Source organism: Choloepus didactylus, chromosome X (assembly GCF_015220235.1).
Source record: "Choloepus didactylus isolate mChoDid1 chromosome X, mChoDid1.pri, whole genome shotgun sequence".
NCBI lineage: Eukaryota > Metazoa > Chordata > Mammalia > Pilosa > Megalonychidae > Choloepus > Choloepus didactylus.
Window position 1 is genome coordinate 73,805,289 of NC_051334.1, and position 19,857 is coordinate 73,825,145.

General features: G+C 37.2%; 1 protein-coding gene across 1 annotated transcript in view; it reads left to right on the forward strand.

Annotated features, from left to right (window-relative positions):
- The window catches only part of KIF4A (kinesin family member 4A), a 146,476-nt gene that overhangs the window by 18,327 nt on the left and 108,292 nt on the right, over positions 1 to 19,857 (forward strand). The window contains exons 8-9 of the mRNA XM_037821548.1: positions 15,384 to 15,500; positions 16,123 to 16,298. Of these exons, the coding sequence (XP_037677476.1) occupies positions 15,384 to 15,500; positions 16,123 to 16,298 (293 nt within the window). The remainder of the gene's footprint in view (positions 1 to 15,383; positions 15,501 to 16,122; positions 16,299 to 19,857) is intronic.

Sequence of the window (19,857 nt, forward strand, 5' to 3'; positions counted from 1 at the left end):
GGATCAAATGAAATGATGTATGTAAAATATGTAGCACCATTCCTGGCATGTAGTAGCCTCTTACTAACTATTAATCCCCTTTTGTGTTTTTACTTTCTCTGAGTCGTGGTTAATGAATATAGGGGCTGACAGATATTTATATATAGGCTCAGCTGAATGAAGACATGACTTTTCTTCAGCTACCAAATCAGCATTTATAAAACCAAGACCCCTGCTGTTATAAGGAGGCATTTTCCACCTGTGTAGAGGCTAAGACAGTTGCTAGCCCCTCTAGAATATTCTCAGAGGGTGGAATTACCCATCAGAAGGGAGAAGAAGGTATACCCAAGAAACAGCAAGACAGTGTCAGATTTGATTTGTGAGGCAAAGAAAGAGTTTATGACAAAATCAGGTTTGAGTCCTGGATCAAGTGGGAGATACCAAAAGCCAAAGGGAAGCTAGTGAGAAAACAAGAAAATATGTATATAGGAAGCAGACAGCATAGGGATTTTGGGCATGTCAGATTTGGAATGTGTCTCAGTTTCCTAGGACTGTCCTAGCAAAATACCAAAAACTTGATGGCTTAAGACAACAGAAATTTATTGTCTCAGTTCTGGAGGCCAGAAGTCCCACATCAAGGTGTCAGCAAGTAGGACCAGGCTCTGTCTGAAACCTGTAGGGGAGAATCTTTCCTTGCCTCTTCCTGCTTGGCTTTCAGCTTCAGCACTTCAACCTCTTCTTCTGACATTATATGGCGTCCTCCCCTTTGTCTTTCTAGCTCTTCTTTCTTTTTTTTTAAATAGAGACACCAGTCACTGGATCAACATGTCTTTTTGGGGTATATAAATGAGCTCATAAAACAGTGCATATTAGAAAAGTATAGGAGGAAAGGGGAAATTGAGGACTAGAGCTTAGAAGCAACATCTGGATTGGGGAGAGATGTTTGGAAATTTATGGATGTGATTGTTCAGGGAGAGTTGTATGGAGACAGACTAGATAATGAGAGAGTCAACACGAAATATTAATGAGGAGCACTAATATTTAAGGGTGAAAGGTAAAGAAGCCGATTAAAGAGATAGAGGAGGATAGTAGTATCTAGAAAATCAAGGTAAGAATTTCTAGAAAAGAAGGGATTATCAACTATGTCAAATGCTTCAAAGTGGTTTACACAGGATACAACCATTGGATTTGTCAGTTGACGTTTTTGGTGGTCTTTGCCAGAACGGTGTCAATTAAGTGGTGAGGAATCAGGGCAGGTTACATCAGACTGAGGGAGGAGTTTAACTATCATTCTAAATTTGGTGTTTATCTTTTCCATTAAATTCTTTATTCTTGTATCTCTAAATAATATGTAGTGGCATGTTACAAAACTTTACATAAATGGTTCCATAATGGTTTTTTGTTTTTTTGTTCAACATTATGTTTGTGAAAGTCATCTGTGTAGCCCTGTTCTAATAGTTAAAAAAACAAACAAACAAGAACTAGAGTCCTCCATTTTCTTGGTATAAAATTAGATCGGTAAAAATAAAATTATCTCTTTGCCAATATTCATCCCTATTAATTAATTCTCTCATTTTATGTTTATAAGCAAGGAGAATGATATTGAAGGATGTGCCATGGGCTTATAAAGTTGCTTCCTTGGGGGAATCTAATTTTTTATTTAAATTGGATGGTTTTAGTGTTTTATTATTTGGAATGATAATTGCTGTTGGTTTTGGTAAATGGTATTTAATGTTTTTAGTCCCAGAAAGTGTTTTTGTGTGTGTGTGTGCTGTCCTTTAATTTCCTTGTGATTTTTTTTCAAAGCACCAGTTGTCTATTTCCTTTAGCAACTCTATTTCATTAAAGGCCTGTTCTAAGTGTACTGTTTATTCTTCTCTTTGGCTTCTGTGTCACCTTAGGTGTATTTTTATTTTCCTTTTTTCATTGGGGCTCAAGTCTAATGCTGGGGCACCTTAAGTCATAGCAGTACTGTGAGTAGTAAAGACACAGTGGTTTCTGCCTGTGAACCAGCAGTGTAGCAAAAGGCAGATTGTCATTCAGGTTGTCAGACCCTTGGGGCAGCATCAAGAGGAGGCCTCTGTGTACTCTTGTTTCCTTCTGCTGTCCTAGTCTCAAGGAAGAGAGGACCCAACCCAACTCTTACGTTTATTCTCAACATTTGCAGATCCAGGAAAACCTGACACACTCACATAGGCAATATTGACTTTCCCCTCAGGAGTTCACAGAGTCCTTTGGGTCAAGCCTTCACCAGGAACCATATTCTCATCCTTGCACTAGACTCTACTACACCAGACCCCAGGCCCTGGACCAGGGCTCTCATCTGTTCCAAGGATGAAAAACCCTGCGTCACCCCTTACTCTCAGGTCTCAGACAGAGCTTGTGACCTCACTCTCTTGGCTGGCCCTAGAACTTACTTAGGTCAAGAATAGTAGATGGAACAGATTTAGGAGTAGAGGAGATCCACAATATGTTCCAGCTACCATCTTTCCAAAATTCATGTTCGTTTTTAAAATACGTACTGCCAAACTCCCACAAAGGCAGAAGGTTATCCATTTTTCTAAACTTCTCTAAATATTAAGTATTATTGCTAATTTTGCCAATTTGATAAGTAAAAAATGGTGTCTCGTTTCATTTTCATTTCTGTAGTTATTAATGAAGTTGAATATATTTTTATCTTTATAGACATTTATATTCCTGTTTGAATTGTCTATTTAAGATATTTCTCTTCCTTCAGTCAATGTGGGTCCTGCATATTTCTTGTTAAGTTTATTCATATTTTGTTTGTTGTGATTTGAATATAAAACATATTCAGGTCACTGCCAGATAGATTACAGATAGATAACAGATAGATTATTCAATTGAAGTATAAGAATATACATACAGAAAAGTGCCCAATTCATAATTATATAGCTTGATGAATGTTCACAAAGTGAATTATATCCATGTAACTGGAACCCAGATTAAGAAACAAAACATTACAAGCATCCCAGAAGAGCCACTTGTGCCCTCTTCCAGTCACTATCTTCCCCCAAAAAGTAACCACTATCCAGACCTATCATAGATTAGTTTTGCCTTTTTATTAAAACTTTATATAAATGGAATTATGCAATATGTTCTATTTATTGTTTTTCAGTCAACATAGGGTTGCCAGATAAAATACAGGTTGCCCAGTTAAATTTGAATTTCAGATAAAGAACAAATCATTTTGCATGGGACATACTTATATTAAAAAGTATTCATTGAAACGAAATAAAGCTTCAGTGGCTGAGAGATTTCAAGTGGAGCAGGGAGGTCACTCTGGTGGACATTCTTATGCACTATATGGATAACACTTTTTAGGTTTTAAGGTATTGGAATAGCTATAAGTAAATACCTGAAACTACCAAACTCCAACCCAATAGCCTTGACCCGTGAAGACAGTTGTATAACAGTGTAGCTTACAAGGGGTGACAGTGTGATTGTGAAAACCTTGTGGATCACACTCCCTTTATCCAGTGTATGGATGGATGAGTAGAAAAATGGGGTGGGATGGGGGGGATGATTAGGGTGTTCCTTTTTACTTTTATTTTTTATTCTTATTCTGATTCTTTCTGGTGGAAGGAAAATGTTCAAAAATAAATTGGTGTGATGAATGCCCAACTATATGATGGTACTGTGAACAGTTGATTGTACACCATGGATGATTGTATGGTGTGTGAATATATCTCAGTAAAACTGAATTTAAAAAAAATTATTCATTGCTTATCTGAAATTCAAATTTGACTGGGTGTCCTGAACTTTTGCTAAATCAGGCAATCTTAACTCAAGCTTATGCTTGTGAGATTCATCCATTTTATTGCATATGGTTGTAGTTCATTCATTTTCATTACTAATAGTATTACATTGGTGAATACATCACAATTTATTTATCCTTTCTACTGTTAATGAGCATTTGGGTAAGTTCCAGTTGGGGCTTTTACAAATAGTGCTGCTATGAACATTCTTGAATGTGTATTTTGGTGAACATAAGTATACAAATTCTTTCAATCCTGAATCTTCCTATAACTACTACTATTTCCTTCCGTTTACAGTCTAACACCTCAAAAAAGTTTATTTACGCTGCTTAGCAACATATCTGATTTACTCTGTTTTTTTTCCTTAAACTTTTTATTTTGAAGTAATTTCAAATTTATAGCATAGTTGCAAAAATAATACAAAACCCATACAGAGAACTCCAACATACCCTGATACACAGATCCACCAATTTTAATGTTTTGCCATATTTGCTATATCATTCTTTCTGTCTATCCTTCTGTCTCTCTGCCTATCTATCTATCAATCAATTTTCTAAACATTTGAGAGTAGGTTGTATATATCATGCTTTTTGAACACATAATACCTCCATGCATGTTTGATTCATTCTTAGTTAAACTTTTTTGGTCACCTATATTATACATACAGAAAATTGCATAGTTCATGTATATAGTTTAATAAATAACTATAAAGTTAACACCTATGTAACTACCACTCTGGTTGAAAAAACATTTTTAGCACTCTTAGAAGCCCTGTGTGTATTCCTTTCAGATCACAGTCCCCTAGAGGTAACCACTCTCCTGACTTTTGCTTTTGATAGTCGTGCCATCTATGAATATATCTCTAGACAGCATGATTTAGTTTTGTCTATTTTTAACTTTATAAGACTGGATCATACTGCATATATTCTTTTTTTAATGTAATTTTATTGAAATATATTCACATACCATACCATCATCCGAAGCGTACAACTGTTCACAGTTTCATCATATAGTTGTGCATTCAACATGCATATATTCTTTTGTGTCTTGCATCTTCCACTCAACATTATTTTTGAGAGATTCATCTGTGTTTCATGTAGCTGTTGTTCATTTATTTTCATTTCTGTAAACTATAGGTATAAATGACTGTACCTCAATTTCCTCATTCTTTCTACTGCTGATGGATGTTTCAGTTGTTTCCAGTTTTTGACTATTGTTAACAGTGCTCATATGAACATTCTTGTTCACATATCCTCATGTATATGCGTGAGAATTTTCCAGGGTATATTAGAATTGCTGGGTCATAAGATATGTGTACTCCAAACTGTCTTCCTAAGCGTTTGTACCATAGAGAATCCTTGTTGCTCCACATCCCCTAACATTGTGTTGTCAGAATTTTTAAATTATTACCAGTCAATTGGGTGTGTAGTGGTAACTTATCGTGGTTTTAATTTTCATTTCCTTGAAGGCTAAATGGGGTTGATCACCTTTTCATAGGTTTATTGACCATGTATATTTTCTTTTCTATGAAATGTCTATTGAAGTCTTTTGCCCATTTTTCTATTGGGTGTCTATCTTTTTCCTATTGATTTTAAAAAGTAGTTCTTTATGTACTGTGGATTCTTGTCATTGGTCAGTTATATTTATTGAAAATATCTGCTCCCCTGTATGTTTTACAAATATCTTCTTCCTCATCTCTGGCTTGTCTTTTCATTCTCTTTTCATTCTCTTTTCATTTATTATTACATCATTTAGGGTCTTGTTTAAGAAATCCTTCAGTACCCTAAGGTCTTGAAGATATTCTTTCATAATAGCTTCTAATAACTTTACAATTTTGCCTTTCACATTTAAGTTTCTAATTTACCTAGAATTGTTCTTTTGTACATGGTGTGATATAGGGGTCCAATCTTGTTTTTCCATGGAAATACTCAGTTGTCCTGGTGCTATTTATTGAAAAGTCCTTCCTTTCCCCCAGTGCCACCTTCTGTCATAAAATATTAAGTGCCTAAATATGCCTTGGTCTGTATCTGAGAACTCTATTCTATTAAGTCCAAATCTATGTACATAGTATATCATTCCATTTATTTAGGACTTCTTTAATGTTTCTTTATAATTTTCCCCATAGAAATCTTGTATGTCTTTTGTTCTGTTCTTAGATAAGTTGTATTTCAATGAGATTGTAAGTGCTATTTTTTTAACTTTTTATTGAAGTTTAATGTACAAACCAGTAAAGTACACATATGTGTATTTATAAGCTTGCTGACTTTTCACAAACTGAACAAACCCATGTAACCAGCATAAATAGAATCTTTTAAAATTTTATTTTCTAACTTTGCTTTTGGTATACAGAAATAAAATTTTATTTTTTAATGTTGATACTGTATCCAGTAACTTGATCACTCTAATGCTCAGTAATTTGTCTTTACCTACCTTGCTAAAATCACTATGTAAATATCGCTAGTGGTCTCTTAATTACCAAAATTAATTTTTTTTCAGTGCCCATTTTACCTGACCTCTCTGTGACATGGACATTTGATGAACACATCATTTTTATAACTCTTCTCTTGGTTTGTAAGTCCTCACTCTCTTAGTTCGTTTCCTAACTCAAATTTTTCCTTTTCAATCTGTTCTGTTTTTTGTTCTTCCTGTTCTGTTAGGCTAATTATTGCACCCAGCATAGGTCTTCTTGATTAGGAATGAGTACCCATTACCTGCTGTTAGTTCTTCCTCAGTAATATCATGGCAGTGCACTAACTTCCAGTCTGTTCCTTATGCCTCTACAAAGTCCACACCTTTACCCTGCATATCTGGACAGTAGCCTCCTGGTGCTTTGGCTCTGAGAGGCATTCTATTCTAAATACCATAGCTAGGTTAATTTCCTTAAAATACTACTTTGTACATGGCACCTCCCCTGATTAGAAACTTTTAGGTGGCTCATCACTGCTTACAGGATGAAGTCTATAAACCATAGCCAGGCCTTCCAGACCCTTTGTACCCTGCTCCCAGCCTTCCTCCTCAGCCGTCTTTCACAACTTCCCTAGGTGCACGCTACTCCAGTTTCATGGCCTCCACAAGATGCCCAGCTAATTCTGGCCTCTATGCACTTTCATCACAGCCATCACTTTTCTCCCAGAATGCAACTCCCTCTCCCCTAGTCAAACCTATTTACAACATAGCCATCTTTCAAGGCCCAACTTACATCTTGGGTTCTCTATGTTGCCTTTTATTTTTTTTCTCTTTTTTTATCTTGTTCTTTCTAGGTTGCCTTTTGTCATCATTCCTTCTTCGAATGAGTTTGTCTTCTCTGAAATCCTTTAGTACCAGGAAACTACATTGACATTTTCTGGCTCCTCTATATTTCCAGCTTCATCTCCTACCTTGCTGCCACAAACTCTAGAGCTCCAGCCACAGCAATCTACTCACCATTTTCCGAACAGTACTGAGCTTTCGATCTCTGTACCTTTGTACTTGTATGTTACCCACTGTTGGTTTGCTTGTTTTTCTGCTACCTCAGGAACCTGGTTCCATCCTCTTTTCTTCCTGAATTTTCAACCTCTCCCTCTACTGGCTTTTCCTGCTCAGCATAGAAGTGTGCTAATGTGTTTTTCTCATTTTAAAAATAAGGTAAAAACCTTCATGCTCCTCTTGCTATTACTCTCTTCTTTCTGCCTCTCCCTTTACTTTTTTCCTACCCCTTCATCCCCATCCCATTGCAACTGTCCTGTGGAGGTCACCCAATGGCCTGAAAAAACTGAATCCGTTAGGCTCTTTTTAGCCTTCTGTTCTGAAGAAGATGAGGGGCTGGGAAATAAGACAGCCTTCCACCAAACTGTGAGGGGTATGACAGACCAAAGAATGACTCAAAACAAGTCCAGCTTGGCGAGTAAGATAGCGTGTTTATTGGTGACTTACATGGGGTCCTTGTCCGCTGGAAGGTGGGAGGAGAGACAGCAATTCCTTGCTATGATGGTCCACACTGACCAGAAGAGAAGGCAGGGTTTTATAGTGGGAATGGACAAAGAAGGCAGGGAGCCAAGAGAACTCTTGCGCATAATTGCTGACAAAGCTGTTCCATAATGTTTGTCCCTCTGGGCATAACTTCCCAGGAAGTTAGCCTTGGGAAAAGATAACGAAGGCACAGAACTAAGAGAGTGCAGGCAGGAATTTGCATAATTGCTGACAAGGTTGGAAGAGTCAGGGGATATTGGAAAGTGTGAAAGCATTACCATGATTACTCCCTCCTCTTACTTAGTGACTGTGCAGTGTCGGACATCCTGCCCCTTTTTTCGGACAATCTTTTTCCTCCCTTGGCTCTGTGACACTGTCCTCTCCTGGTTTTCTTCTTAGTTTTCTGAGGACTCTTTCTCAGACTTTTCTTCTTATACCCTCCCTACCTGAAGCATAGCTTTTTCTTTTCCCGCTGTTCATATCCATCACCCTGCCACTTTTCACCCCACCCTAAGTGATCTTACCCACTTAGATACTTATAACTCCTATCTAAATTCTGCCAATCCTAAGCCTCTATCTCCAGCCCATACCTCCCATCTACATTTGAGCCTATAAATGTAGTTGCCTCTAGGCAACTTGTAGATGTCCCACAGGCATTTCCAGTTCCACATGTCTACACAGGTATCTCTAGTTCCACCTATCTAAAATTGAATCCCTCATTCCTCCCTGCCTCTGCTAAACCTGTCCTTCCATCAGCTGCAGTAAATAAAACCAGCATCAATGGAGTAACCCAGGCCAGACTAGGGCATCATTCTATACCTTTCCCTCACTCTGGCTCCTTCTCCCAATCCCATCAGTCACCAAATCCTGTGAGTCCTACCTTCTCATCTCTCAAGTCACTCTCTTTTCTCTAATCTTATTGCCACACTCTTAGTTCAGGCCCTCATCATTTCTTAAATTATAGAAAACTTCTTTCCAACTGGTTTCTCTATCTTCAGTCAGGCACCCTTTCAAGCCATCTGCCAACCAGCACCAGGGTGATCTTGCTAAACTGTGTGTCACTTCCCTGCTTAGAGCTCTTCTGTAGCTCCTCACTATGCTGTTAAGCATGGCCTTTATGCTCTAGCCCTGCCTACCTGGTAGCATCACCTCTCCTCACGCCTTCCTTGCAATCTGCTTCATACTAAGTGTGCCAAGTTCTCTTTTGTCTTATGTGTCTTTGTACATTCTCCTCCCTCTGCCTGAAAGCGCCTTCCCTCTGTCTTCATTTGGCTAACTATTTTGTCCTTCAATACTCAGGACAGAGTTAATCCCCTTGAAGAAACTTTCTTTGACCACCTTCAGTCCCCCTACCCCCCCACTGTGGATTAGGTATTTCTGCTCTACTGCTTACCTCTCTCCTATGCTAATTTAGAAACATTACTTTGGTAGTAGTCACTACCACTACCTAACCCTGTATTACAGTCACATGCTTACTTGTCTGCCTCCCCCAGTAGACGGCAAGCTGATCAAAGTAAAGAACTGTATCTTACTCATCTTTGAATACCTAGGCCTGGCACAGTGCCTGACTCGTCATAGGTCCTCATTGAATGCCTGAGTTCTTTCCCCCTTTTAGTCTGATTGGCAACTCCCACTGATATTTCAATTCACAATTCACCTATGAAGCCTCTACTCTGGGTCAAAGTCTTTCCATCAATTGGTTCTCCCTTAACATTTTTTCCCCAACATTTTATTATGAAAATTTTCAAAGATAAAGTAAAGTTGAAAGATTTTACAGGAACACCCCTATACTTAAAATCTGGATTCTACCATTAACATTTTACTGTATTTGCTTTATCACATATCTATCCATCTATCAAATCAATCCATATTCTCTTTTATACATTTCAAAGTAAGTTGTGTACATTGGTAGACTTCCTCCTAAATACTTCACCTTGCATTTTTCAGGTTTTTAAAATGCAAAATGTACAATGAATAGCACAAATTTTAAGTATATATTAGCTGGATTTTAATAAATGCCTATGCCTGTGTAACCCAAAGCTTTATCAAGATATAAAAGATTGCCTCCCTTCCCAGTCAATCACCACCCCACCAAGTCTCATAGCATCCTTACTTTTCATTGTAATTATTTCTTTGTCTCCCCCATCAGACTTTGAGCTCCTTGAAGGCAGAGGCCGGTTCTTATTTTCTTGTTACCTGTGCTCAGCACTGTGTCTGGTATCCAATGTGTTCAATAACTGCTGGCTGGCTGGATGAATGAATATCTTATTCCTGAAATATTAGCACATGTTGTATTCATTCTCCTTCTTTCTCAACTATCACACTGAAAAGGTCACTTGATCATGTTCATTTTTATATCTTAAATAGCTCTCATTTCTGGATCCTTCATTCCTTTTCCACATCTCCAGTTCTTAGTTCATCAGAACTGTTAAAATCACTTCTCAAATGGATTCTTAAATACCAGGTTTTTACTCCCAAATCTACCTTCCAAACTACTACCAAAGTAGTGTTTCTAAAATCCAAATTTGATCTTGTTTATCCCTCTCTAAAACCTTTCAGTTTTCCCCATCCTCTATATCAGATGTTTGTAACTGCCTTCTTTTTGAAGTAGAACTTTTTAAAATGAAATCTTATAACAAATTCCAACATTTGAAATGAGTTTAAAAAAAAGTTAAAAAAAAACATTTTAAATTCATGTAAACTTATTTTATAAATTCAGATTTATAGCTTTGAGTAAGTCAATCTTCAAACAATAAGAATAGTATAGCTCTTTTGATGATCATACTTTTTTTCTTTAAGTAGGCTTTCTAAATTGAAAATGTGGTGCTTACATATGGAAAAATTTTCCACACAATACATCCAACAAAGGACTTGTATCCAGAATATATAAAGAACTCTCAAAACTCAATAGGAATAAAATAATCCAATTAGAAAATGGGCAAAAGACATGAACCGATTTTTCACAGAAGAGGGCATATGGATGGCAAGAAGCCCATAAAAAGATGTTCAACATCATTAGTCATTAGGGAAATGCAAATTAAAACTACAATGAGATAGCAATACATACATATCAGAATAGTTAAAATATAAAAGAGTGACAATATCAAATGCTGGAAAGGATGAGGAGAAACTGGACTGCTCAGACATTGCTGGTGGGAATGTAAAATGATACAGCCATCTAGAAAATAGTTGGACAATTTCTTATAAGATTAAGCGTACACTTACCATATGACCCAACAATTGTGCTCTTGTACATTTAGCCCAGACAAATGAAAACCTATGTTCACACAAATAAATACCTGTACATGAATGTTCATAAAAGCTTTATTCGTAATAGCGCCAAACTGGAAACCACCCAGAAGTCCTTCAGCAGGTGAATGGTTAAATATACTGTGGTATATCAACACCATGGAATGCAGCTCAGCAGTAAAAAAGGAATGAACTATTGATACTTGGATGGATCTCAAGGGAATTAGGCTGAGTGAAATAAGCCAAGCTCAAAAGATTACATACTGTATGATGCCATTTATATAACATATTTTGGGGGGCTTTTGTTTTTATTTTGTTTTTGTTGTACCTTTGTTACAATTGATAAAACAATATTATATTTATACTATTAGCTATAGTCCATAGTTTACATTAGGGTTCACCGTTTGTGTTGTACATTTAACATTCTCTAACAAAATTATACTGCAGAACAGATTGGTGGTTGTCATGGGTTAGGAATTGGAGAGTAAGGGGGTAGGTGTGCCTATAAAGATATTATGAGAGAGCCTTGGAGTGACAGAACAGTTTTGTATCTTGTTTGAGTTGGTGGACACGTGGAAGTTATATGTATGATAAAATTGCGTGGACCCACCCACAGATTCAAGTGCATCTAAAACTGATGAAATCTGAATAAGCTCTGTGGATTGTGCCAATGTCAGTTTTTTGGTTTTGATACAGTACTATAGTTATGCAAGATGTATCGATGAGTGAGGCTGGGTGGAGGGTGCATGGGACCTCCCTGTACATTGTTTTTGCAACTTCCTGTGAATCTATAATTATTTCAAAATAAAAAGTTTTTAAAAATTGCAATACAATGAAAAGTAATTTTTCCTCTTTCTCCAAATCCCTAGTTCACATTTCTAAATATTCTCTCTTTTTATACAAATGGAAGCATATTACATTCACTGTCCTAATACATACCCCTTATTTTTTCCACCTAATATATATTTGAGATTGTTCCATATCAGTATATAAGGTTTACCATGTTCTTTTTCATATTGCTATATTGTGTGCATATGCCATTGTATTATTATACCATTCTATTGACAAATATTTAAATTGCGTTCATACTTTTGCTATTACAAAATAGGCTCTAGTGAACATCCTTAGTACATAACATGTTGGAGATTATGGATGATGATTACAATCTTATTTGAGGTTTAGTGTCTCATTTGTTCTGGTAGGCACATTATCAGGAAAATCCCAATTTGTACTGATGCGTAGTCATAAATTATAAACATTCTTTAATAGCCCACATTACAATCTCAAGATTCTCTTTAATTATCAAACTGATCTAGGAGCATGAGTGGGGGATGGTAGGAAATTATTCAAATCCAAGTTGAGTCACTAACAGTATCTATCATAATATATACTATGTAATAACTATAAATGTTTAACAAGATGTACCCGAAGCTTACAATAAGCACTGAATGTTCTTTAATACCATATCATCTTAACATGTTGAGTTGCACATTCGTTTGTTACTATATAATTAACTATGATATAGTGATGAGCACATGAATTGAGTAGCCACCCCTGGGCTTTGTCTGGTGTTTGGGTACAAATTCATGTGCTATAGTGGTGTGCTTACTTGCATAATTTTCCATGAGTGAGTATGTATATAGGGAAAAAATTCTAGTGCAAAGCCACAACCTTAAATTACACATTTGCAAGATATTCAAACATACGCACAAATGATAGGGTTTTTTCCTAAAGACGGCAGAAGAATAAGATAAATGTGTTGGTAGACTCCAGTGTGTTAAAATTTGGTATACAGTACACTTGAGTGAGTAGTTTAAATGTAGTTTTTAAAATAGTTAAAATAATCTTTAAAACAAAATTCAAATTATGTTTACAGAAACTCCAAAATATCCCCATGGTTCCCTAAGTATCTCCAAGGTTCTGAGGAATACAATTTGAAAACCACAGCCCTACAGGATAAATGAAAATATTTGAGCATTATATGTTAGGCCTTTTATGATTTGTCCTTAACTGTCTTCTGGCCTCACATTTGTCAGTCTTCATCTTGTAACTTGCAGTGTACTCATATTGAACTACTTGTAGTTCCTAAATGTATCATGTTCTGTCACAAATATGTACCTGGCATTTGGTATTTCCTCTGTCTAGAATGCCTTACAGTCTTCCCTACTCTTCCGTCTTCCCTCTGACATTCTCCTACTCATCCTCCATGATTCAGCTCAAACTTCAATTCTTTTCTGAAGCCTTTCTTTACCTTCCCAGGTAATGTTTACCACTCCCTCCTATGAGAACCCATTTTAATTATACATGTCTCTTCCTCTTATATTATATTTGCAATTATTTATTTGTTTTTGTGTCTATCATTCCTTTAGATTATGAACTCCTTGAGAATAGGGGTTGGGACTTACTACTTTTTGTATCTCTAATACCTAGCACAGTGCCTAGACCATTATATGTAGTCAATAAATGTTGAACAAATAAAGGACCTGGCAGTGAATCTTTTGGTGGACAATGACTGTGATTAACTGTACAAATATAAAAAAGTTCTTTCGTGAACTAGAACAAATGTGTGACACTATTACAAGGAGTTAAGAATAGAGGGGTATATGGGGAAAATTTTACCTATTGCAAACTATGGACTATAGTTAACAGTAATATCTTAATATTCTTTCATCAACAGTAACAAATGTACCATGATGCTAGGGGTCAATAATGGGGGGGGGGGTGAGGGGGATGGGATATTTGGGGGTTTCTTTTTTAATTTTATTTCTTTTTTGGAATAATGAAAATGTTATAAAATTGATCATAATGATGTATGCACAACTATGTGATGATACTGTGAGCCATTGATTATATACTTCAGATGGTTTATATGGTGTGTGAATATATCTCAATAAAATTGCATTATAAACAAACAAACAAACAACCCAAATGTCCAGGATGACTCAGGTTTGCTGTTGGTTTGGGTATCTGGTGAGATGCTGAGACGATAAAGAGGAACAGTTCTAGAGGTGGAATAGGTTTGCACTGAAAGATGAATTCCGGTTTGGTCAATGTTGTGCAATGCCATGTGGGACTAGCCCACTGGTGGTAATCAGTAGGTATCAGAAATAATGGTTTGGTTATCAGGAAAGATGTTTAGTTTGGAGATATAGATTTAGGGAGTCATTAGTATACAGGTATTTGGTGGAACTATAGACATGGGTAGGATCACCTAGGGAGAGTGTATATAGTAAGAAAAGAGCAAGACAGAGTCCCAAGAGAATACCAACATTTAATGGGTGGGTATATAAAGAAAATCCCATAAAATAGACTCCGAAAGATTGAGAATGGGGGACACAGTAGTTGCATGACTCTGGAGAGGAAATTTGAGAATCCAAAATATAAATTTTCTACCAATCTCCCCCTTTTCTGCCCCAAGTATCTCTTTCCACAGTACCTTGTATCTCTCAGCAAATTAGCCCACTTCAGTAGAGCATAAAAGATTAAGACCATTAAGACCATGGATTTTGGAGGCAGACTGCCTGTATTTGAATCCTGACTCTGCCACTTATTAGCTGTGTGGCCTTGGGCAAGTTACCTAACCTTTTCGTGCCTTAACTTTCATATCTGTCAAAACAGGGATAATCTACTTTATAGGATTGTAGCAAGGACTAAATAAGTTAATATATATAAAGTACTTAGACTAGATAGCATGTTTATAATGGATTCTGTCCATTTGGTTATATGACTTTCTTCAGTATTGCAGCCTTCAGGAAAAAAAAAACATGTAGTTGGTTTAACCTAGGGCTAGGAATTGACATGGTGGGAATGGCAGAAGGTCATGGGGCCAATGAGTGCTTGGAAAAGCATAGCTGAAATGATTGACCACAAGGTTCATAATATGTAGTTTAAGGCCCAGGAGTATTAGAAAGTGTCGGTAAATTGGTAGACAGAGTAAGAATGAAGAACAGGATCCGTGAAGAAATGTAAGTATAGTAGGATGCAGTCAAGGAATGTTGGAGTTTGGGATCTTGTAGATATAATTGTTTCAAGTTATAAGGGAGTCCAAGTGTGGCTGAATAAGTAAAAGAGTAGAGCAAACAATAATTATACCATTTATTCATCATTTAACTGTTTTATACATAGTGTCTCATTTTATTCCCCACCACAATCCTACAAATCTACATCTGTAGATTTGCCCCATTTTATAAAGGAACTTGCCCAAGATCATATAGCTGATCGATGTAAATAACTGTACAATGGTTCTCATGGTGACAGTAATCTGTCTGTTGGCTTTGTTTCCATGGAAAAGGACAAAAAATGCCAATGGACCTAATTGTGCATATCAGACATTTGGACCTTTGTCCTTTGAACTTGGAGAGGCACTCTCCGAAAAGTGAACAGGATTAAGAAATTTCCTTAAGATTGATCAATTTTGTTTCCTACTATTAGGTATTAACATTAACCGGGGCCTCTTATGCTTGGGAAATGTAATAAGTGCTCTTGGAGATGACAAAAAGGGTGGCTTTGTGCCCTACAGAGATTCCAAGTTGACTCGATTGCTTCAAGGTAAGTCCAAAGTGCCTCTAAAAATAAGAGATAGTTCAGAATTATAGTGCTGTGAGAGTGAAGATGGAACAGGTAAAATGTCAGATATTTGGACTATTACATACACAGCTGTCTTAATTGATAAATGGGAGAGTTGTTAACAGGTAGGTTTCTAAGATCATGGAAAGCTCTCCTTACATATGGTGTTGAGAGCCAAGAAATTTTTAAAGTGGAACTGTACTTAGTACTTTGCACCTGAAAATGAACTTGGTTACTGTTGCTTTAATTATCAATGCTGATAAGCAGAATTCCCTGGAGAGTAAAAATCCACCTCGAGGGGGCATCCTAAGAATGTTTAATCCCCTGATATCTCCTAACTTATTTGGGCCAGGCCCCTGTTTTAACCTGATTAACTGACAAAATCACAATCTCTCTCAAGAATGGGGCAATTGCAACAGGATTCTGAGTTATATCATTTTATATATCAGAAATCTTAGGTTTTTCTGTTAATGCAAATAGGAAATTTGCAGATATTTAAGGTTTTTTTCTTGTAGCTTTCTATTTGATGTCACCAACCGAAATAGACAGCTTTGCTTGCATCCTGCTTGTTTGATTTCAATTCCACTCTACTGTTCTTCTTCAGATTCTCTAGGAGGTAATAGTCATACTCTTATGATAGCCTGTGTGAGTCCTGCTGATTCCAATCTAGAGGAAACACTAAATACCCTTCGCTATGCTGACAGAGCAAGAAAAATCAAGAACAAGCCTATTGTTAATATTGATCCCCAGACAGCTGAACTTCACCATCTGAAGCAACAGGTATAAAGGACTTAAAATTTGATGGGAAAAATTACAAGTATGTGAGTGGAATGATAGAGCTTCTGTTTCCTGTTTCTCTTCTATCACAAGTTTAAAGATGATGGTTAAGCATAATGTTAGTTTGGGGACATCTTAAAGTAACTCCTGTTAACGTGCTTGTTGTCCATTTAAAATTGGGGGGTAGCATTAGAGAGTTCACTGATAAAGAAGAAGTCAGCAGTGAGAGATGAGCAAGAGAAGCGGGGGCCAGATCCTAAAGGTTCTTATATGTATAAAGAATTTGGAATTTAACCTGAAAGCTGTCAGGAGCTATTGAAGAATTTTAAGTGAGAGGGTGACATGACAGAGTGTGTGTTTTAGGGAGATCATTCTAGCAAGTGTAGAGAAAGTGGATTAGAGTTGGGCATGACTAGAAGTGGGAAAATCAATCAGGTGGTTATAATACATATGAGAACTATGGCCTGAACTAAAGACAGAAGCAATAGAGATGGAGAGAAGGGGACAAATTAGAAAAAAAAAAAAACAAGAAGGAAGCAGAATGTGTAGCTTACTTGGTAACAGATTTGATGTGGAAAAAGAAGAGTTGGGAGAGTCAAGGTTGATTCCCAGTTTTCTTGCTTAGACAACTGAGTAAATGATAAGGCCAATCATTGAGTCAAAGAATATAGGCGGAAAAACAGGGTCAGGTAGGGAAATAGAAATGATGAATTCAGTGTTGTGCGTTTTGAATTTGAAGGTCTCAGGGGACATCTGAGTAAAAATGTTCAAAACATAGTCTTGAAAAAAAAAGTAGAGAGGTCTGAGCTGAAGATATAGATTTGGGAGTCATCAGCATTTAGATGGTATCTGAAGATATGGGTGTATGAGATCAAAGAGCACCTAGCTCATTAAAGGTACTCACCAGATATTTGCTGAATGAACAAATGGCAAGAAGAGAAGAAAGTCAAAGACAGAACTCAGGAAAACACCAACATTTAAGGAATGGGGAAGGAAGAGAAGACAAGAAAGACTTAGAAGGAGTTGAAAGGTAGAAGAAAACTAGTGGTGTCATGGAAGCCAAGGAAAGAAAATATCAAGAAAGACAGTCAAAAGCATAAATTTACAAGAAATGTACAGTAAGATAAGGATTGAAAAGTATTCATTGATTTTATCAAGAAGAAGGTCATTGGTTATCTTTGTGAGATCAGTTTCAATGGAATGATAAATGCAGAAGACTGATTACGGTGGGGTAAGTGAATGGTAGGTGGGGAAGTAGAGTCAACTATTCCTGTTCTTTCAAGAAAGGAAAGTAAGAGAAGGCATGAGCTATGTAAGGACCCAGGGTCAAGGGATGTATGGTTGAGACTTGAGTAACTGGAAGAACCAGTTGGGAGACACTGAAACTGAGAACAGTAGCAATCTCTACGTAGTTGAGATCCTGAGCATGAATAAGGAGGATTTTGCCTTGCTTTAAACAGTGGAGAGGATACCTGCCCCCAAGATTAGAAGAAAAGAAGTAAGGATAGTAAGAATATAGACATATTTAGAGGGAGGAAGAGAAGGAAAATTGAGAGGTTTTCAGCCTGATGACTTTATCTTCTCAATAAAGTAGGAAGTAAAGTCATCTTCTAAGAGTGGGCAGGCAGGTCATAGAGTAGGGGGATTGAGGACATCACAGAAAGCTTGAAATCACTGTTAAAAGGAATGGAAGAGGTAGCTGAATAGGAACATGAATTTGTGGTGGTCTTAGTATGAGTGGTTGTACAGCAGCTCAGTAGCCCTGGTAGGAAACTGAGTAGGCAGGCAGTTGATTGATCCCAGCTTGGTGGGCTGGTGGGGTGATGGTGGTGGTTCAGTCTAGTGTTTCCCAACTGCCCAGTGCTTACTCCTTCCCTGGCCTTCCTCCTCAGTGATAGCAATTACTATTCAGTTAATCTCTTTTCTTCCCTCCCCTTCTCCTTTATTTCCTTCACTCCTAGGGATCACTGTAGAGCATAAGAGTAATTTATCTGTACACAGTATCATTTGAGTTATAAAACACCGTACTCAGTTGTGTCCCTCTGTTTCCTTTCATGTTTATTCCTTTTGCCAAAAAAGCTCTTCTCCTTCCTATTCATTTATTCATTTATTCATTCATTCCAACAATAAATATTTATGGAGCACTATTATGTGCCAGGTACTGTGCTGGGAATACATTGTTGAGCAAAGCAGACACAGCTTCTATCTTCATGGAGCTTATTGCCTAGTGGGAGAGACAAATATTAAACACATAATCACATCAATATGTAATTATAAACTGGAATGGCACCACAAAGGAAAAGATACAGTGCTATGAAAGTATGAAACAGAGTCTTCTATTATGTATCTGGTCTGGGAAGGCTTCCCTGAGGTATTAACATTTGAGCTGAAATCTGAAGAATTGAGTAGGAATTAACTATATAGAACAGAGAAAAAGGGTTCCAGGAAAAAGAAAGAGCATGTATAGCAAAGTATAGTGGTTAAGAGCATTGACACTGTAGCCAGACTGCCTGAGTTCAAATTCTGGCTCTATAAGTCATTAGCTCAGTACCTTGGGCAAGTTCTCTGTGCCTCAGTTTCCTCATCTGTAAAGAGGAATAATTAGGAGTACCTGCTTCGTAGGGTTTTTGTGAACGTTAAATGAGTTAATATGTGTAAAGCACTTAGAACAGTGCCTGGCATATAACAAGTGCTTCATAGGTCCTGAGTTAGGAAGGAGTATAGTACATTTGAAGAACTCAAAGAACAGCAGCATGGCTAGAATGTAGAGAGCAAGGAAAGAGTATTCCAGTATGAGGCTAGATGGGAAGCAGAGGCCTGATAAAGTCTTTATGGACCATGTTAAAAATGATTAGAAGCAGGGGTGGTAACAGGATAATTTACATTTTTAAGACAGTCTGGCAGCTGTGTGGAAATGTTATAATGGTGGCAAGAGTGGATTCGTGGAGACCATTTAAGAGGTTACTGCAGTGGTTCAAGTGAGAGATAATGGTGGCTCGAATTTAGGGTGGTGCCAGTGGAGATAGAAAGAACTGACCAGTGCATTAGATTCAGAGGTTGAGGGTATCTGTCAAGGATGACACCCAAATTTCTGGCATGTGGATCTGGATGTTTATTTCACCTGGAGGGACAAGGTTTGGAGCTAGCAGACAACTAAGTGGAAATATCAGGTAGACAGTTGAATATAAGAGGTCTAAAGTTTAGAAAGAACTGGGGTTTGAGATAAATTTGGGAGTCAATATAGACAGTAGTTGAAAACATAGGCAGAGATGAGTCTTTAAGGAGAGAGCATAAGGAAATAGTATAAAGTGAAGAACAAGACTGAGCTTTGAGGAACTTTACCATTTAAAGGGCAAGTAGAGGAAGAATCAAGAAAGAGACTTAGATCAGTTAGAAAAGTAGAAGGAAAACTAGGAAAGTATGGTGTCTGGTAAGCCAAATGCTACCAAATAGTCAATCAAGTAAAATGGAGACTGGAAAATGCCATTGGATTTACTGACATGGAGGTCATTGGTGGCCTTAGCAAAATTTATTTCAGTGGAGTGATGTGGCCAGGAATTGG